This window comes from Gracilinanus agilis, chromosome 5 (assembly GCF_016433145.1).
Source record: "Gracilinanus agilis isolate LMUSP501 chromosome 5, AgileGrace, whole genome shotgun sequence".
In the NCBI taxonomy this organism is placed as follows: domain Eukaryota; kingdom Metazoa; phylum Chordata; class Mammalia; order Didelphimorphia; family Didelphidae; genus Gracilinanus; species Gracilinanus agilis.
Genome location: NC_058134.1, coordinates 170,144,149 through 170,166,329, shown reverse-complemented (window position 1 = coordinate 170,166,329; position 22,181 = coordinate 170,144,149). Strand labels below are relative to the sequence as shown.

The 22,181-nt window shown below is 36.2% G+C and overlaps 1 protein-coding gene across 2 annotated transcripts in view; it reads right to left on the bottom strand.

The window, feature by feature from the left end:
* The window catches only part of FRMD4A (FERM domain containing 4A), a 365,617-nt gene that overhangs the window by 98,793 nt on the left and 244,643 nt on the right, over positions 1-22,181 (bottom strand). For both annotated transcript variants that reach the window (XM_044677278.1, XM_044677277.1), the window contains exons 8-11: positions 12,200-12,283; positions 6,555-6,620; positions 6,249-6,306; positions 2,344-2,430 (exon numbers count right to left, since the gene is read on the bottom strand). In XM_044677278.1, the coding sequence (XP_044533213.1) occupies positions 2,344-2,430; positions 6,249-6,306; positions 6,555-6,620; positions 12,200-12,283 (295 nt within the window). The remainder of the gene's footprint in view (positions 1-2,343; positions 2,431-6,248; positions 6,307-6,554; positions 6,621-12,199; positions 12,284-22,181) is intronic.

Sequence of the window (22,181 nt, the reverse complement as noted above, 5' to 3'; positions counted from 1 at the left end):
GAAACTCCAAATAGGGTCATGAAGAGTCACACAACTGCAAAACAACTGAACCATTACAAAATTTTCTTGTGCAAATGTCATGTTTTCCTAACTAGATTTAAGGGTTAGGAAATGCCCCTTATATCTTTCATGATGCTCTAAGAGCATAAATCCATACACAAGTATTTTAAGTGTTCAGTGACCATTGATAATGATGATGAGACACAGGCATAATTCTTGGGTCCTGCCTGCAGTGTAAGATCATCATCCTTAGTTATATTCTATCTTCAGCCTTGTCTCTAAGTTCCAAATTGGCATTATGGATAAAGTACTAGAATAATCATTATGGAGACAGACCTAGGTTCATATCCTCCCTAAGACATTTATTAGCTGTGTGACTTTGGTCAACTCATTTAAATCCCTCAGCTTCAGTTTTCCCATCTCTAAAATGGGGATAACAATAAGATAATATATGTAAAACACTTTTACAAATGTTTTAAGTGCTATGTAAATGCAAGTTACTATTAAGGCTCAATTCAACTCTAATTTAGAACTCTAATTGTGACATAGGTGTGAATGGAATAAATTTTCTCTCCTATTCTTACTTCTAGAACTTCAAATGACTAAAAAAAAATTCCACCAAAATGAAAAAGAGGGATCATCAGTCTCGATGATTTCGTCCTATGGCGGTTCAGCTGAGGTATCCAAAAAGGAGAACCCAAGAGGGATTTGATAATCTCATAGAACTTGGGGCCCAAAGTCTGGTTTTCATCTCAACTCTGACATTTATTGTTGTGTGATCTTTTGCAAATGACTTCACTTTTCTAGGTTTCATTTCCTTCATTTGGAAAATGGGATTATGGAAAGATGACCTGTAAGGACCCAATTCAGAGCTAATATGTCAATATTCTAAAATGAAGAGGTATGTAGGGAGAAAATAAGGGGGAGACAAAGAAAGCAAGAGAGATAGAACAGTATAGAGGATAATTCAGAGGCAGCAGAGACAAAGAGTGTGGGAAATCGGCAGCAGAGGCACGGAGAGGGGGAAAATAAGAATGAAATATCCAGCTCCTCTTCTGGATCATAAAAAATGAAAATTGGAGAGATTTCAAAGACAGCCACATAATGATACCCTGTCCCCTGGCCCCCTAAAGAGCCAAATTCCTACTGAATTGTTCCCTGGTGAACCATTCATCCATCTTCTGTCCAGATTCCTTTCTTTGAACTTAGTGGATTCAGTGATAACCAAACTAACATTCTCCTCTCTAGGGCCAGTTTATTCTACCAATTTAATAAAGAAGTAAACTATGGCCAAATGCTAATTGGATAAACTAAAATAAACTTAGATATGCAGATTGGCTTACAATCCTACTCATGGATAAAGAAACTTGGAAAGTGATCTAGGAAGACATAATGGGCCCGTACTGTTTTCTCTCTTGATATGCTTTTAATATGAGGCTCCAAATTTGAACTGTGTTCTTGCCATTATTCTTTTTTTTTTTAAACCCTTAACTTCGGTGTATTGTCTCATAGGTGGAAGAGTGGTAAGGGTGGGCAATGGGGGTCAAGTGACTTGCCCAGGGTCACACAGCTGGGAAGTGGCTGAGGCCAGATTTGAACCTAGGATCTCCTGTTTCTAGGCCTGACTCTCAATCCACTGAGCTACCCAGCTGCCCCCCTTGCCATTATTCTTTGACAGGGAATCTGATTGTTAGTATTGTCCTTGGAGGTCATTCCATTATAATTTTTCAATTTGCTCTGGTCTGGGAAATGTGTGAAAACTAAGGAAAAAAGAAAAGAAAGGCCCTTCGAACCTTTTGTTGTATATTTACAAAGACACTGTCAACAGCTTCCTGCCTGTAACTCTCTGTTACATGACCTTAGTTTTCCAGATTTATGGTTAATGTCTTGATGTCCAAGTATACTGTCATTGATTTATATGAACTCTTCCACATTAGAATATATTTTTATGCCCCTCCTGTTTCTCTGGTACATTAAGGAATGCAACAGGCTATCACAGTTCAAGAATATTTCTGGTTTAGGAAACAAAAGTCCTCAGAGTGAGTTAATGGATTGTACAACACCTCCCCCACCCCAAACAATGAATCACATAGTTTGTTTTTTCTCCTAAATATAACCCCATTCATTGCTTCTTGTGGACTGGAGACAAGAGAAACTCAGTCCCCTCACTTTGAGTTTTCCTTTGTGATGGTGAGGAAAAGAATTTGCTCAGGGAAATCTGTGATGAATTTTAAGTGATGCCTAACTCCTTAAATGACTGACATGTTTATGGGATCATTGGGTTCCTTCCTCAAGCCAGCTAAGACAACAAGACATTAACACAACAAATAATAACAGACTTACCTTCCTTGGCTTCACTTTATCATGATAATCATATTGGAAAATTCCTTTGTAGCTGAGTCCTAACCACCATGGAATTCCCTGCTTATCCTAGGATATTAAAAAAAAAAAAAGGAAGGGGGTAGTGAGGTGGGATTAATGTCATGGTCTACAGAGGCCAAATTTTAAAGATCAACCAAGGTAAAAGACTAGTTCACTTGAAGAGGAGGAGAAGTGCTTGAGATAGGGAAGGTTTAAGTTCCTTGAAATGAGAAGCTTCATCTAACTCTAAAACTTCATGCAGTTCTTACAATGCCACACAATCTAGTAAGGGTTTATTATATGTGAACTGCTGAGGAAGAGCATGGCCTAGAAGAATGAGTACTGGAACAGGAGTCAAGGGCCCCAGCTATGGCATTTACAATCAGTGTGACCTTGGGCAATTTTATGACAGTTTTAAGGAAAAAAAAGGAATTGAACTAAATTATTTCTCAGATATGTTTATGCTTTAAAATCCTATGATTCTAGAGAAATATATTCTCTATAATATAGCATATCTATAATTGTGAGAAATGACTTATCCTTTTTATTCTTGAGGCTTTGAAGATTCAGGGTTGGTTTCCTCATTCAATAGAAATGAATATATGCATTTGGAGGAGTTTAGAGCAGAACAATAAAGATAGCTTTCTAGAACTGAGGGAATAACTGACAAGGCCAGTTCCTCAGTTGAATAGNCAGGAGAGAGAGAGAAAAGAAGAAGGAGGAGGAGGAGGAGGAGGAGGAGAGGAAGGAAGGAAGGAAGAAAGAAAGAAAGGAAGGAAGGAAGAAACAAACAAGAAAGAGGGAAAGAGAGAGAAAGAGAAAAGGACAAGAAAGGAAGAAGGAAAGAAAGGAAAGAAGAGAGGAAAAAGAGAAAGGAAGGAAAGAAAGGAAGAGAGGAAAGAAGAGAAGGACGGGAGAAGGAAGGAAGGGAAGAAGAAAGAAAAAACAAAATGAAAATGGCCAAAATTTTGGTAGTTATTCTAAATATCTGCCTACTAACTCACATAAGTAGCCATCAAAAAAAAAAAAAAAAAGGTCAGATTAGATAACCTTTTCCTTTATATGACATAAAAAGGGGTTCTTCTTTGTCAGTTACAAGGGATGTTTACTAATCCCGAAGATGCTCTAAGTTTATGACAAGAGAGCTCAGCCATGGACCCTCTTTAGAATGCTGCTCAGTGCAATGCCCACTAATAGCTTGGTGTTTCTAACTCTGTCTTCACTGACTGTCCAAAACTGTAAAATGGTAAGCATTTTCAAGACCTGTCATGTATCAGGATCTCAGAGGTAGTTCTCTGAAACCTTCCCTCTAACAGAATAGGATTTGATTTGGGGAAAAATGTGGGTTTTGCTATTTTTGAGCTTATTTTTCAGATGTCACATCTTTGCCTAAACCATCTAGACTCCACAAAGTACTACAATGTTTTCAGGAAACAAAGCAGGAATAAATCAAATACTATTCAAACACTGGATTGAGCAGGTTTGCATTTTTATAACCCCATAAAAGACTGCATTAGTGAAACAGCAGGGCTACAAAATGGAAAGTCCTGATACACTTGATTTAGGCAAACTTGGACTCATATGTTTTTTACCTACATAGGTAGTAATTACTAATGCTTTTAAGTTTCAGAAGTCAAGAAATGCCAAGTCCTTTAGTTTCCTTGAAACATAAGCCTTATTGCTGCTCACTAGCATAAAGTACAAAAGTTTATTCAGTGACAGGGTGCATACAAGAAATGATCTTTTGCTGAACTTTATTGCTATACAAACCAAGGCCACGACCATAGGCAGAGAAGATTAAAGTTTCAAGCAGACTTATTATCATCTTTTGAATATCTGTAGAAGCCTCACAGTTGTTACATGGGCAGCTAGTTGGCACTCTAGAAGACTCTTTTTCCCGATTTAAAATCTAGCCTTAGAGGCTTACTAGCTATGAGACCCTGGGCAAGTCACTTCAATCTGTTGGCCTTAGTTTCCTCATCTGCAAAATGAGCTGGAGAAAAAAATGGCATACCAATCCAGTATCTTTGCCAAGAAAATCCCAAATGGGGTCATGAAGAGTCAGGCATGACTGAAAAGACTGAACAATAATAAGGAGATATTAGGTTGAAGATAATCCTAATCTCCATCCTGATGAAGAGAAATTGAGAGCAAGCAATAAATTGAAGCTTAAAAATGAAAAATTTCAGACTCCTAATTTTGTGCCCAGATTCCTGTGCTATTCCTCAATCTGGAATATTTCTATATAGAAAAGAAAAAGAATGAACATGATTTAATTTCCATGAGGCTTCTCTTAGGATAGCTGCAATTCCTCTAGGTTCCCCCCTGCCCCCCCTCTTTCTGAAGTAATAGCAGGGCAAATTGGAATGAGTTTAGTAGCTCTTAACAGTACTTAATTTAAAAAATGGGAGTGCTTCTCAATACTACAGCCAAAAGGTAATGAATTTCCAGTCTCTTCAGATTAATAAATCCTTTTCTTTCAAGTAGCTAGATTGACTAGAGATTTCTTTGGTCATGATCCAGTGGACCAAGTGAGTCTTATGGCTCAGACAGCTAGGTGGCACAGTAGAAGATGGTAGCACCTACTTCCTAGGGTTGTTGTGAGGACCAAATGAAATCATAATTCTAGAGCACTTAGCATGGTGTCTGGGACATAATAAGCACTTAATAAAAATGCTTCTTTACTTCTTGGATTTCTTCCTTAGGACCTGAGGACCTTATAACAGGTCAGCCGGGATTTCATTTTAAGACCTTTTGCAAGTCATTCAACCAAAGTGAACAGATGATGATGGCCCAAGAGGTCTAGCCTGAAGAAGAGGATGCTATGGGATAATTTAGAAACAATGAAAGCCCTTCTAACATGAAATTCTATGATGTTTAAAAGTGCATAAAGAGTAAATTAATTGACAGTGGTGACTAATTATCCTCCATTTCCCATGAAGACAAAACAATGGGAAGAGGGTTTTTATTAAAAAACACACTTGGGTTAAATATTAGAGAAAACTTAATGAATGTGAATCTTGTAAAAATCTGAAACAAGTCAAATAGACTAAGTAAGAAGGGTTCTGTCTATATCATATGACCTTTAACTTTTTTTTTAAGAATATGATCCTAATGTTGGCTCTTTCATGAAAGATGAGCTAATTAATGGAACTTGAGTAAAGTCTGAAAGGACAGAAGAAGGAAGAAAATGAGCATTTATTAAGTACCTAATATATTATTTCTATCTTAAATTTGAGGAAACTGAGATGAATAGAAGTTATGTGATTTGTCCAGGATTATTTGTAAGTGTATGAGATCATAGGTGAACTCTGAACTCCCTACCTCTGGGCTCCATCCACTCTGCTACCTAGCACACATATGGAAGACACTGATGTAAGAGCAGAAAAGCCTTCTGTTAATATGTAGTTTTCAAAAGAAATATTTACAATTTCTTGTGGTGTGGCCAATTGGCTTCTTGTATGCTATTACTAGGTCTTCACTCAAATTGGAAGGAAAGGAACTTAGTAATTATACAGAGTTCTGTATTTGGGGCATATAGTCCTTTTGACTAAGGGAATACAACAACAAAATCTTTAGAATGGTTCAGTGAAAAAACTGAGAGAGATTAAAAAAAAAACAAAAACCCTTACATCCTGTCATAGAATCAATGCTGTGTATTGGTTCTAAGGTAGAAGAGTAGTAAAGGGCTAGGCAATGGGGGTTAAGTGACTTGCGAAGGGGTCATAGGAAGTATCTGAGGCCACATTTGAACCTAGGACCTTCCATCTCTAGGCTGGTTCTCAATCCACTAAGTTATCTAACTACAACTATGAGATATTTTTTTTTCCAAAAGGGAAGGTTGCTACCTTTAGAAAACTGGGTTCTTCCATTCTAGAGTCACTTACCTTTACTGCATAATAATGTACTCCATAGGTAGGGAGAGACTCTACGATGCTCATATAGCTGTAGAAAAAGGAATACAACACATGAATACAAAAAGATAATGGGCCAGAGTTCTCATTTAATTAAGTGAACTTATTCTATACTTTTCTTGTTTGGGGGATTTCCTTTCTTGGGCATTTATTTGAAGGTAAAATTGAAACACTATCCTTGGGGAAGTTTCTTTCAGAAAAGATCTAAATAGTTCTGGCATAGGGACTCTGCAAATCAACAAAAACATACTTCAGAAACACTGGAGAGTTCCCACTTACTTTACAATTGCTTGGCCTCTGGTTTGACCATTCAGCTTCTTGTAGTGTTCTATTACTCTGTCCTCACTGGAAATAGAAGGAATATCATTTAATTATTGTAGTTCTCAGGTTAATGAATAGCATTTTGCTACTTGAACTACCTCTCAAAGGATTATTCCCAGATCATAACGCCAGATGGAGAAGATTTTTCTCTTTTGCAGTGGCATTTTCATTCTTAGCAGAAACCTTCACACACAGACTGGGATGAGACTAAGAAACAATTTTCTCAAAGAACTCCAGCTTGATCTGAATTCTCTTCATTTAGTCAAAGTCAAAACCACAGAGGTGTGGTTGGAGCTCAGATTTGTAGATTTTTGCAGGGTGCTAAGACATTCCTATATTGCTTCTGGAGAAGTTTTGGAGGGAGGTAAGAATGAGTGTGTGCACAGAGAAGTGTGAGAAGGATATAGGATAGTGCAATGATGGGCAAACTGTGATCTGCGGGCCAGATGAGGCCCCCTGAAATGTTCTATCCGACAGTGTGACATTATTTCTTATCTGACTAATACAATGAGTAGGACACAATACATTGAAACTTCCAAAGAGTTGCCTTAGAAACAGACTGATAGATGAGCATTCCCTTTTCTTTGGCCCCCTCTTTAAAAAGTTTGCCAATCACTGGATAGGGTTGTATTTGGAGTCAGGAAGACCTGGGTTTGAACTCGAAGACAAAGTAAAGTAAGTGTAAGGAAGAGGCAACTTTCTACATCTGGACAGTTATTTTCATGAGATATAGGAATTTTAAGGGATTCACTGGGGCCTCTTTTTTTTAGGGGGGGGAGGTTAAGCTCCAAGTCATGGGAAAAAATAATGCTAACATGGCAAAGGAAATTGAGTGGCATTTTTTTCCTAGAACAAAAGACTTAGACTATCGATATTTATAGGTATACATATATGCCTATGTGTTTGCAGTGCCATGTTTCACACTATATATATATGATGGCAAACCTATGGCACATGTGCTAGAGGGGGCTTCTCCCTTGACCCTTTCCAGCACACCTGAAGACATTTTTTCACATTACCCACTCCTATTCCCAGCAGCCCAATAGGAGAGCTTCCTCCCTCCCCTGTCTGGGGTAAGGAGGCTCACATGCAGCCTGAGGATGCAATTTGGACACGGGTTTCTAAAAGGTTTGCCATCACTGCAACTAAATAGTGAGAGTTAGTTTCAGGAGATGCCTCTGCTGCTTTCTCAGCTCTCCACCCACCTTTCACACTATATGCTGCATTGTTTTGACACCCACAATGCTACAGGGTTTTTATAAAATCAGTTCCTGGGTCATATCTCATGACAAAACTCAGGGAAAAGAATAAACCATTTAATTATTGACATAGACACCAATGAAACATGTAAATGTGTTCAGCCAACTTTTCAGTGGTCAAATTTTCCTCTGGCCAGGTTATAGCATACAGAGATGATAGAGGATAGATGTAGAACAGATCCACTCCAGATCAGAGGCAATCAATTTTAACTTCTTAATTTTGCAAATGAAGAAATTGGGGCTAAAGGATTTATCTAACATGACAAAGAGAATATGAATCAGAATCAGAATTTGAATCAAAGACCTCTGGTTTTACAACCAGTGCTCTTTCCAGTATTCCCTAAACTGAAAGGCTAGCAATTGTGGAGAGCTATGGGACTCTCTGAGCTGAACATGACCCCCTCACCGCAGACTCCAATTTTCCCTCCATTTTTCTAGGACCATTTGGTGATGCCATAACAACTAAACACTTTTTGTTTAGACTCCTTCCTTTTGGAAGCCTCAATTTAAATCCCTCGTGTCCTGTATAAATTCATTTATAGTGCACACATGAGTCTGAGAAATGCACAAAGGCTTGAGATACATTTAGCTTCTGATTGACTCAAGTTCACTGCTGAGAAGCAGCCCAAAATAGGTAGAACTGGGGATTTGACTGAGTGTGTTGGAATTGGCAAGAGCCAATTGTTAATATTTCAGTGTGAGGATTAACACCTTAGAAATCAGTAAATGCCATAAACCAAGACTTGATTTATTTTTTTGTTGACTGTCTACTTTAGGCTTAAGAAAGTGAAGGAGAAAATGTTAATAATTCATATTAAGCTTAAAAGAGTTTCTTGCATACATTTTATCACCAGAGGACTGCTTGCTAAACACTTATCATAACAATTGTTCCTGGATGGAACCACCTATCAGAGACCAAGGAGCTGTAATAAACCAGCTTTACAAAATTAGTTGGTTGGGGAAATCACAAGGATAACTTTATATAAAAAGAAAAGAAAAAGACAGCACCTGGCTATAACAACGTATAGCTCTAATGTTAACTATTGTCTGGCCTTAGGCTTGGCATTGTGTATAAATTAAATTGTCCTTGACCAATATTATTTCTACTGGTGGTGATAGTGGAGATGGTGGCAGTAGCAGCAGCAACAATAGCAGCAGCAGCACTTGCTCAAATTTCTATAGTTCTTAAAGTTTTATAAAGTGCTTTCCTCAGACCAGACTTCTGAGATAAGTAGTACAAATATTATGCCCATTTTATAGATGGAGAAGCAGAGGCTCAGAGGAGTTAAATGGCTTTTCTAGAATAAAATAGCTAGTAAGCAAGTAACTATTAGAAGTCTGATTCCAAGGTCTTCTTATTCCAAGAATTAGTCAAGCAACCGGGGCACTAAAACATAAGAATAAGGGTAAGAGGAAGTTGAAATATGGTTTGGCACAAAAAGGGTCCATCGGAGTTTTGGCTCTGGCTTGCCATCTTTGAGAAGTCCATAGTTCTATGATGTTCAAATGTTTCTGAACAATGGGGAGGTGTTAACGTATACACAGTAATGAGCACTCTAGGTTTTTTGAGTACTAGAAAGAGGATAAATCCTTTAACCTTAAATCCATTCTAGTCTTGGACCTTAACATTCTGTAACACTGGGCAAATCATTCTAATCCTAAGTGCCTTTGCACTTTCCCCTAGAAAAACATGTAAATTTGAAGAGAAGCCATGCTGAAATCAGTGCCTATTGAGAGTTTTAGCAGAAAAGGTTATTATATTATTACTCAGCATCTTGCTGTACCTTACATTCTGAGACTTCTTATTCTTCTCAATTACTATAGAGGAAATGTATTACTCTTAAAACCTCTTTTACAGATGAAGTTGAGGCATGAAAGAATGATTAAGTGACCCAGAACAAGGTTATATAGCAATTCAGAGGTTATATTGGGATTAGAAGTCATATCTTATTAGACATGCTTTAGCTCAATAGTTTCCCTGACCCAGATTGGCAATCTACTCAGCATACTGCTCTCTTCTGAGGGATGTGTGATGCATAAAAGGACAAAAACAAAGGAACAACTAGAGTAAAAGAATCTCTAAGAATTATATGGTTTTCATTTGGCAAAATACAAGCATAGATAGTGAGGTATAGAGTAAATTGCACTGGATTCTTAACTCAATAGACCTGAATTCAAATATTAGATCTGCTACTTTTTAGTTGTATTATGGGCAAGGCACTTGTCCTCTAGGATCCTCATATGCCTCATCTCTAAAATGAAGTGACTGGATTACATGATCTCCAAGTTATTTTCTAGCTCTAGAGACTATGATTCTAGGCTAGGGAGGAGAAGGGTTATGTATTCAGATTTATGAGTTGGAATATTTCTCCTCATCTGATAATGTATAACTTTTGACATGGGTGATGAATGATGAATGATGATAGTTAGAGACTAAGAAGAAAAACCCCCAAGCATCTCTGGATTACAGATATTTTTGATTATTTTTTCCATAATCAGCATATGCCATATCCATATATATGCACAAAATATAATTACATAAATACCCTTACTTGAGGCCTTTGTTGAAAAAATTCTAAATAAATATGTTCAACTACTGAATACTTGCCAACAACAATGAAAAAAATCAAAGAGGAAAAGAGCCTTATTCAATCAGCAGTGAGTTATCAGGGTAGTCCATGCCACTGACTTGTTTATACAGGAACCAGGCTATGTAGCTTGAATGGATCTGTTTTAAAAACAAAGTTCCAGACTTAAATGCCAACCATTCTGAGAAAAGCAAAGAGGCCAGTGATTGCCCATCTAGGTCTTGATGGGAGCAGAAAGCCAAAAATAGTATAATCTTCATTGTGTACGAAATGGAGAAAATCCTGGATAAAGTAATCTGTGCAGCAAAAAGAGAGCATATGAATAGAATTGGAGGGAGTTATACATATGAGTAAATAAGAGATATATGCTTGAACGTGAGAGTGGTAGAAAGGAGGGAGAGGAGAGAAAGAATTCCTTTTCACTTGATAGGACTCTTGCTTTACCACTAACTAGCTATCTAACCTTGCACAAGTAATTTCCTCTCTCTGGACCTCAACTTTCCCATCTGTAAAATGAAGGGTTTGGACTAGATGACCCATTGAGGTCTCTTGCAGCTCTGCTAGTCTATTATTTTATAAAATCCTAGGGGTGAATTTAGGAATATGATAATGCTGAAAATCAGGGTAAAAGTACGTAGGTTTCCTTGATTATTTTTAGGTTATTTCCATAAGTATTATTCTGCCTCTTAGGCAAGAGGGCTTTTACAAGATAAGTATAAACATGTTTTGAACTTCTTATATATTAAGACATACCCTCTCTTAGCTAAAGAGGCTTCTTAAAATTTGGTTTTAGAAATACTAGACTACTGAGTGGAAAATGTGCCCAGGCAAAGTAAAACATTAGCCATACATATATCTCAGAATGTACATTTATAAATGCTTTCAAAAAAAGGCCATCTTCTAGCATATCAGGGTTGACTTGCCTTTCACATATAGCATTTTTTTTTTTTGGCTAAGCAGCATGGAGTGCCTATTATATAGAATATTAAACAGAATGCTGTTCTCTGAATACTGTTTCATACTGCTAAAGGAGCAAAGTTTCCCAGTAAGTTAACTTACCAATGCTCTTATGAAAATTGGAATAAATTTTAGGAAATGGGAAAGGGGAGGCTGGAGATCATTTCAACATACGTTATGGGAATGCCAGTTCTACTCATTCTTGAACAAAACACTGAGCAGGAAATTTTTTAAATTTCTAATACATTTATAATCAGCCACTGAAAGTCCTATAGTTAACAAGAGTATTATGTTACATGACAGCTGCTTTTACAGATGTGACACTTTGTGGAAGGATAGGGGTAAAGAATGGCCCTATATGTTTTGCAAAAAAGAGAAGAAAATTGTGTCATTTCTCCAATATCATGAAACCTTGAATATCTGACATCAGATGATGCTTTGAAAATGAAATTCTAGAAGAAGATAAAAGGCTTTAGAAGCAGGTAAGGCTTCCAAAATGAAACCACAGAAAGCAAATTAAAAACACAACACATGGCTATCATGGTCATGGCATCTGGTATTTCATTTAAATATATAATATATAATCTCACAAAGAGAATCACCCCCAGAAAAATCAAATGTATTCCTGAAGTTACTGAAATATATATATAAGAATATATAAAACAAAGGACTGATAGGAGAACCCTCTCTGGTTAATCTGGCAGAGGAATGGACAAGTGAGGAGATTTCATTTTCACCCATAGAAGGGAAGGAAAAGGTGAAATGATGACTAAAGTCTAGAGATCTATGGGTGGGTTACCAGTAAGCCAGGGATGGATGCTCCTTCAGTGCTTGGGTGGGAAGCGCTGGCAGCTTCTTCAAATCACTTCTTACAATTTCATTGCTGAAAAAAAAAATAGAAGAAAAATGATGCAAAGAAATTATCAAAACAATCCAATACTGACTAAGAAAGAATGATGGATCAGTGGAATAGATTAGGTACACAATATGCAGTGGTAAATGACCATAGCAATCTAGTGTTTGGTAAACATAAAGGTACAAGCATTGGGGGCAAGAACTCACTATTTGATGAAAATTGTTGGGAAAACTGGAAAGAAGCTTGGAAGAAACTAGTTGTAGACTAACATCACATACCACATACCAAAATAAGGCCAAAATGGATTAATGATTTAGACCCAAAGGATAATACTATAATCAAATTAGGAGAGCATAAAATAATTAACTTGTATTTTTATGGATTTATGGATGAGAGAAAAAATTAGGACTAAGCAAGAAATAGAGAGCATTATGGATGTGAAATGGATAATTTTGATTACATTAAATTAAAAAAGGTTTTGCACAAACAAAACCAAATGCAGGCAAGATTAAAAGGAATGCAGAAAACTGGGGAAGAAGGATTATTGTAAATCTTTACAGTAAATTTCTTTGACAAAGGCCTCATTTCTCAATTATATGGAGAACTGAGCCAAATTTAAGAAAGCAAGTAATTTGCTAATCCAGTCAAAGGATACTGGAAGGCAGTTTTTAAACAAAGAAATCAAAGCTATCTATCATCAAGAAAAACATGCTCCAAATCACTAGTGATTAGAGAAATTAAAATTAAGGGGATATTGAGGAATGGTTGAGCAAGTTGTGATATATAATTGTAAGGGAGTTAACATTCCCTTGTAATAAGTTTATAGTATAAAAAAATGATGAGCGGGATGCTTTCAGAAAAACCTGGAGAGATTTATATGAAATGATAGAAAGCGAAGTGAGCAGAACCAGCACAACACTGTATACAGTAATAGTAATATTATAAGAAAATCAATCAACTGTGAATCACTGAGCAATTCAATGATCTAAGACCATTATGCTCATGATGAAAAATGCTATCCATTCCCCAGAGAAAGAACCAATGAAATCTAAAGGAAGATGGAGTCATGCATGCTTTTTTGTTTAATTCCTGTTTTTCTTGATTTTTGGGTCTGTATTTTCTTTCACAACATGAATAATATGTGAATCTTTTTTGTATGACTGCATATATATTACCTATATTGAATTGCCTTCTAAGGGACGGGGAAGGAGATAGAGGGGGAAAAAAAGAATTTGGAGTCAAAATTTTATAAAATAAATGTTAAGGGTGCAGCTGGGTGGCTCAGGGGAATGAGAGCCAGGCCCAGAGACATGAGATCCTGGGTTCAAATCTGGCCTTAGACACTTCCTAGCTGTGTGACCCTGAGCAAGTCACTTAACTCCCATTGCCAAACCCTTACCACTCTTCTACCTTAGAACCAATACACAGTATTGATTCTAAAATGAAAGGTAAGAGTTAAAAAAAAAAACCCAAAAAACAAATGTTAAAAAATATTTTTTATATGTAATTGGGAAAATTTTCTTTAAAAAAAAAAAGAACAGTTTCAGTTTCTGAGAAAACAACCTTATAAATGATGTGCCCTACTTAGCTCCCTGCCCCAAAGACTTTACTTTCATCTATTCACAATCAGTATGCCCACTTTTTCTCCTCTTACTTAACCCTTTGCAAAATTGGTCTTCTGACCTCCTCATTTGATGTAAACTACTTTCTCTAATGTCAAAAATGACACCTTAATGGACAAATGTAATGGTCCTCTCTCAATTTTCATCCTTCTTCATCTCTGCAAACGGACACTGTCAATCACCCTTCATCTTTTTTCCCCTAGATATTCTTTTCCCTATGTTTTCCAGACTGTTCTCTTCTGGTTATCCTCTTATCTAATAATTTCTTGCTTGTTCATCATCCAAGTCATGACTCCTAACTTTGGGTGTCTTCCAAGGTTCTGTCCTGAACACTATTATCTTCTCCTACTATACTGGAGGTTAAAAAAAACCCAGGCTCACAACAGAATCAAGGGGTTCATGAACAGAATTCAAGAAATCTATCCACATGAATGGAAAAAAATTATATGATCAAAAGACCCTACATGTAGAGCTAGAAGAAAACTCAGTGTTCAACTAGTCAAATCCCTTCATTTCATAGAGGGGAAAAAAAGGTCTGTGGAGGTTAAATAAGTATAAGAGAAAGAATATGAATTTAGAACATCTGCCCCAGAGTCGATGTTTAGTCCATTATACCACACTGATGGAAATGGAAGCTGACCACCAAATGGGTAGTTAAGGCCACTTGAAAGAATGAGTTTTAGGTCTGTGATGCTGAGGCTTGAAGTGATGGACAAGAAAGAAATATTCTATTTCTGATTCTCTACGACACTGAGTCTGTTTAGTATAGAATATTCTGTTTAAAAGCATTTATCAGTCAATAAATCCTGGTTCTACCACATATTCCCTGTGGGAAAAGTGATTTTACCTTTTAAAGTCTCATTTTCCCCATCAGTAAAGGGGTAGTGGTAGGGGAGGGGTAGATTGGAGTAGATGTTTTTGAATGTCTCTTCCAATTCCCATTCTTACATTATCATGAATCTTCTTCCCTGTCAAATGTGTATTATAGGCAATGGTATGCTGGTAAATGTTTAATAACCTGCTCTCCAGGAAAAGAAATGTATATGTGATACAGACTTAAGTTCATTCTGCATCATTACCACTTTCTTTATCCCATTTTTCAGTTCAGACAAGAGATATCAAACACATTGTGCTTATGGCCCACAATACTCTCAGTGAAGAACCAGAATAAAATATAATTAGGAAATAATTAACAAAACAAAAATACAATAAAATATAGATAATGTTAATATGTGATTTTCTAAGTCAATATGTGCCTATAGGGGACCAATTAGTGAATTCTTTTCTATTTTAATTTAGACAATCAACAAATTCCTGATTTGTACTATTTGTGGAGATGTAAATATTCACACTGAAAATTTATAAATCACTTCCTGCAAACAGGTTCAGTCTACTTCCAGCACATTCCTGACTGTGAGCCTTTATATGGAAGGCACTATTATTAGTGCTTCTGGAAATACAAAAAGTATATAATACAAGCCTGTCCTCATAGGTATTAAAATCTAGTTAAGGAAGATAGGATACACACACACACACACACACACACACACACACACACACACACACACACACACATGTGTGTNCACACACACACACACACACACACACACACACACACACACACACACACGTACGTACACGTGTTAAAAAGTAACTGAGACCAAAATGATTCCTGGCCACTGGTCTCAAAAGGGTGGTGTAGACAATATGTGAAAAGGAGTTTGGAGGATAAAAAACAAAGTCATTGTGGTTGGCTCTTAAGGATGAGTAAAACTCATCATAAAAGCACTCAGTGAAGGCAATGGTATAAACTTGAGATATATAGCAATGTTCAAGGTATATTACAAAGGACATATCTTGGATAGTTAAATCTGTCTGATTCAGAGATGATGTTTATGAACAATTGAAACACAAACTTTAAATAGTAAGGAGGAAGAAGGTTAAAGAGATCTGGACATTTTATACGCAAAGAGAAGGCTTTGAAGATTTTTGAGCAGGATATATTATAATAAAAGATCAATCCAACAATGATGTGCAGGAGAGATTCAGCCTCTAAGAACGATTCACAAACCATTGTAAACAGGACACAGATCAGGGTATGTCAGAGGATCAATTAAGAAGCCTTTTCAGTGAGTCAAAAAGACTTAGTTTGGGATTTACTAATGATCATTACATCTAAAGTGTGTTTGGGGAAGGAAGGAAAAAAGGCGGAAAGGATCTTCTTACCTACCAAACACCTAATTTGTTGGCAAACATGTTTTCTTGGTAACAGTCACATATTTGACTTCCTTGCTTAAGCTCCCAGCAGGTTTACCAGTTATCCCCCAGGGTAAAGTTACACTGAAAAATATACTCCCTAAACTCCCCAAAGCATGAAACCAGCCATTAAAATTTTAGAAAGGTCCATGACAGGAAATGTATAAATTGTCTACTTACCCATACCTATATCTCATGAGCATCTGCAATAACGTAAAGGAAATACTTAATAAATAACCTGGACCCCAGTGCATTGCGGCTGAAAACCAGGAGAACCAGTTACAAATGAATGGACTTTATTCCCAGAGATCAATGTGTATGCCAACCAACTAGTATGTCAAAATAGTGTTTGGTTTTTAATCACTGAGAAATAATGCTTTCTACTTTGACAAAGGCCTAATAGGTTATAGTTTAAGAGCAGGAAGTGACCTTAGAAAATTTATTATTAACCTTTCATTTTACAGATGAGGAAATTGTGGTACATAGAGGCTATAATGATTTGCCCAAGTTCATATAGCCTGTAACAGGTAGAGACAGAATTTTAAACTCATTATTCAACTCTACAGAGTCCAATGCACAGAATCATGATGATGTTTTCAAATCTTTTTAAAGTACTTCACTCTTATCCTGCTAACTTTTAGTAAATGTCCCTTTCATTGTAAACTCACTGTTAAAGTGTCTGTAAAAGCTCATTCTCATTTTCACCACCCCGTACATGACATTTCTAAAATAAAGGCACCACAAATTTACTTTTATTGCTTATATTATTTATGTCTCTGATTTGCTGTCTTTTCTGAGAAGTGTTTTCTGATTTCTGTTGCCCTCTGAATCTCATGGGAAATCACAGGAATAGCTTAAGAGAGAAGGTAAAGTTTCCAATAACTGATCTAAAAAGGTTCCTTGCCAAATGTTTTTGGAAAAGGTAGCCAAATGCTCCAAGGGGCAGGTAGCAGCAGGCAAATGCCAGTTGAGTGGGGTCAGCAGAACTTATTTTCTAAAGAAAAAGAAAACATCCTACTAGGACAAAACTCTAAGGAAAAAAAAAAAGCAACAGAGCTGCCTATGATTTAAATATTTTTATGTTTAATAAATTTAATTGTTTAATTAAATTGAAATATTAAATATTTAATTTATCATCATGATGAATAATTTAATATGTTTAGGTGGTCTTCCTAAAATGGGCTTTCTCACTGGTAAAAAAGTCAACTAAATTTAAAAAGCTACAGTGATGCTACATAATTAGCTAATTTGAAAACATATAGAGACTGTAAAATATTCAAACATGTATTTTCTGGCCAGGCTAACTCACGTGCCACTTACTTAATTTTATTGAAGGCTAGATAATTATTAAGTGGACTAAAACTTCAGAAAGAGGAAAAATCATTATTATTTTCACCAGCCCTGTGAACTGATCACTAAACTAGAAGAAGTCATCAAGGACTATATAATTTCTATCTGCAAAGATCCTTAAAAAAGACATGTTTAGCCATCTGTTTTGGATAGCTATGGTAAGAATTACCCTAAACCAGAGCACTCTGTAGTGCTTGTGAGAAAACCTTCACTTTTTTAGCTATATGGGGTCAGGTTAAGCAGTCATTCTGGACATTCCTCATGGCATGCTAGCATCATGGGAGCTTTCCAATATATTTTCTAATGGTTATCCAAACTTTAAGGCAAAAGTGAAGATGAGGTGACATTTTGATGACTTCTCCAAAGTTCTGTGTTATTTTATGCTATGAGTAAAAACTTACTCAGATCATTCTTATTAATGAGGAGAAAAACAATTAGCCATTTTTCTGAAGTGTGCTTTATTATTACAATGCCTACACATTCATTTATTTAAATTTCTGCCTTGATCAAAGTGTAGTTACTGAGTCCTCTTTCCTGGGATGAACCATAAAAGAAATGAAACCCAAATAAACTTGTTTGATTCCCAGAGTTTTACTAAAAAAAGTCCTCAAAAAGTTGTTTAATGAGCCTAAGCAAGAAAAAGTTGTGAGAGGCAACAGCTGCCTCCATGGAGTTAGGAAGAACCATCCAGTTTTTATATTAGCTATGTTGGACAGAGGAAGTAATTTAATGTCCCACTTTCTCCACTGAACATTAAGTTGCAAAATAGAAGCAGATCCATATTATTACTAGGTGTTTACTCATCAGCAAGAGGGAATGTTTTAAAAAAAAACAAACGAAATGGTGAGAAATAGAAATAATTCAATTATCAGTCTTGAGATTATAAGAATTTTCTCTAGTTCCTTCCTTTAGACTGGAGAAGTTTTTCACTTTTTGGTTTGCTTGTTTGTTTCATTGATCCCTTTGTCATCTAATGAAGCCCATGAACTCTTCTCATAAGGGTTTCAAATGCATAAAATCAAATATAGAAAATTATAAAGGAAACCAGTTCTATGGAAATAGTTATCAAAATGTTAAAAACAAACCATCACCCAAATGCTTTAGAGGCATCAAAGCTGGTGTGGTGGGAAAAGTGCTGACTTAGGAGGAAGGAGATTTGAATTCTATTATCTTTGGGCTGCTCTTTCTGTATTGTCATCACCATTAGAATGTAAACACCTCTAAGGCAGGAGCTGTTTTATTTACTTACACTCATATCCTAGGCCCTTAGCCCAGTGCCTGGAACATGGTAAGCAGTAAGTAAATGCATTATTTTTCTATCTAAAGCAAGGGTCGGCAACCTTTTTGGCCGTGAAAGCCATAAATGCCTGCGGAAGGAGGAGGATGGAGGCTGAGGGCTCTGGAATATGGGGCAGGGGGTGGGGGTGCGGAGCTGAAGGGCCCCCTGGGGCACATCCTGGGGCTCTGCCCTGATTGGCCTATGGGGAGGTGGAGCCATATATGGCTGGAGAGCCATATGTTGCCAACCCCTGATCTAAAGGCATGAACTTAATGAGATGTACACTCATTTTATCACAAAATCTTTGAGATGTTTTAAGTGAAAAGCACAATTCTATGGGGGCAGCTGGGTAGCTCAGTGGATTGAGAGTCAGGCCTAGAGATGGGAGGTCCTAGGTTCAAATCTAACCTCAGACACTTCCCAGCTGTGTGACCCTGGGCAAGTCACTTGAACCCCCCCTCCCCCCATTGCCTAGCCCTTACCACTCTTCTGCCTTGGAGCCAATACACAGTATTGACTCCAAGATGGAAGGTAAGGGTTTAAAAAAATTTTTTTTAAAAAGAAAGAAAAGCACAATTCTATTCAGACTATGAAATTATAGAATTAAACAATGAGAATATCTGCCATATTAGTTTCCAACTTTTGGTATATTTGAACCATTCTTACACATTTAGAAGTATACACCCCATGAACATACCCTAAAATAAGCCCTACAATAAAACTCTTCCTTCCATTCTAAGGATGTGAAACTCTGCTGTTACATAACTCAAAACCATATACAAAGTAGCTGGTTCTACATGTGTACCAAGGATTTCTGTAGCAATGTAGGATGGTAGCTTCCTTATTTAACATTTTGTTTCAAATTCTTGAAGATTCTGTTCCTCTGAAGAGGTCTTCCTGGCATCTTGGTTTTCAGCTGTTCCTAAATTATCTTTGACTCTCAAGGTCTTTAAAAGTTATCTGCAAATTATAGAAACAATTTCCTCTTCTCTGAGTTACAAACAAAACAAAACAAGTAAGAATCAGATCAGTTCAGATTTTCCCCAAGCAACTTTCTTTGGGGTTGGGAATAGTTAGGTATATTTCACTTTTAAAGAATTCTTGGCCCCCCAAGCTCCCCATCAAAGTTTCCAGTAAGCAAAAATAGAAGTTTGAATGCTAATCACTAATGACAAGTTACCTCAATTTCATGACAGATCTTCCATATGCTGAATATCCCTTGTCTGGCTATTCTTCCCAATCATCTCAGTGACTCAGAAAATCTACTGATTTTCTTTTAACTCTAATCATTGAACCAGTTTTTGGATCATTGGGGTCAATCACAAAATAGTTTTTTTAGTTGCAAATAATCAAACAGAACAATAATTATTTGAAATTGACTCAACTTTGAGAGTGTAGAGAAAAGATATATATGTAACTTCTAAATGATGTCATATGAGAGCAAGGAATACAATGAGATAAACTGCAAGAGCTGATAAATGTACTTTCAATATTGTCTGTTGGAGAGGCAGGAAAATAACGTATCTTCTTGCTTAAAATAATAATCTGTTTATATATTTTTTGTTGTGAGGGAGCAGTTTAGAAGGAAACTAGCTCTTTGTCCTTATATTACTGATAACTCCAGACTATATTAAATTTATATACAAATTCTCTTTACAAAGAATGGGAGATATTTTAGAAAACGATTTTTTAAAAGTACTATTTTGGCTCCCCACCTCCATAGACTTCATCCTCTTATCTTTCTAGGCTGGTGACAACATGGTCATATGATACATTTAAGATAAAATATTAAAAGCTTTTCTTTTAACTGTTCTCCCAGAGGAACAAAGACTTAGTGTTTCTGGGTGTTAAGTAGACTTTTTAGCCCAGTTAAATGGCTCATCCCCCAGCTCTGAAATGGAGATGAAAATCAATTTCCCTTTGCTAATGAAGGCCACTGTTTGAGTAATATATCACATAGTTGAGGTGTACTGGTAAATGTTTAACAACCAGCTCTCTGAAAAAAATGCAAGATATGCTTTTAAGTTTATTATTTTATTAAATTTTTCTCCATCACTTTCTTAAATCTAGGCAATCAACAAAACAACCAAGCCTAGTTTGTAGTGACCACCATTTTCCTAAGGTGTAAGTGACCAAAGTGAGATCCCTAGATCTTTTTCAGACAAAAGATTTTCTACTCAAAGTGTCTTCTACTAACACTTGTAAAACTGATTTTTAAAAAATTTCAAAAGGAAAAACTTCATATTTTTCCTACAAAATTTTATTTCCTTAGGTTTAACCTAATGTTCTAGATTGTGGAAATACATTTTTAAAGCCTGAATCTGGTATCCAGTAGGTTAATGATCCTTACTATCTTGGTGTCATCTGCAAATTTGATAAATGTATCATTTATGCCTTTATTTAAGTAATGAGAAAAATGCTAAACAATCCTTTAGGGCAGAGTAAAATGACTTCCTAGAAATATAAATAAATAGCAAGATGTCCTTTACAAAAGAATTAAACACAACTAATTTTGTTGTATTTTCAAGTTAAATGAAATGGGATATTTGCCTACAGTGTCTTTTTTTTAAGGCTTATGTTTCTAAAATTGTTTTAGTTTTGATTCATTAAAGAAAGTAAAATAAAATAAGACAAAATCTTCAATATTTTTATTTCTAAGGTCTTTGTAGAAATAAAGCATGTATATACATATTGTTCACATATATGTCACTGATAGACTGAAAGATGTTTCTGACACTTCTACTGTTCATCTAATGATTAGTTTATTTAACTGTCTTGTTACAGACTAGAGTCAATGAATAATTTTTCTGTATGCTGACATCCCAGTCATGGTTACATATAAGGTCACCATTATGTTCATCATTGATGATAATCATAGCTTATATGTATATAGATTTTTTAGGTTTACAAAGTACTCCCTATGCATTAGTTCATTTAATATTTATTATAGTCCTATAAGGTAGGTACTTTAAGAATTATTATCCCCACTATTCAGATAATCAAACTGAGGAACAGAGAGGTTATGTGTTTTCCCACATTCACACAATTTCCAAATTGGATTAGTGGTTGTCCCATCATTTTCAGTGGCATCTGCCTTACTGTGACCCCTTTTTCTTGGCAAAGATAGTAGGGTGGTTTGCCATTTCCTTCTCCAGCTCATTTTACAGATGAGGAAACAGAGACAGAGTTAAATGACTTTCCCTGGGCCATACAGCTAAATCTAGATTTCAAATCACAAAGGTAAGTCTTCCTGAGTCCAGGCCTAGCACTCTATCCACTATACCACCAAGCTGCCTAAAGAATTAGATCTCTCCTAATCCATAGATTAGTCTTTTTTTACTACATCATCCTATGTCTAGTTTATCAAAGAACAACTAAGATTGGCAATGGAAGGGATATCTAGGTAGCACACTGGATA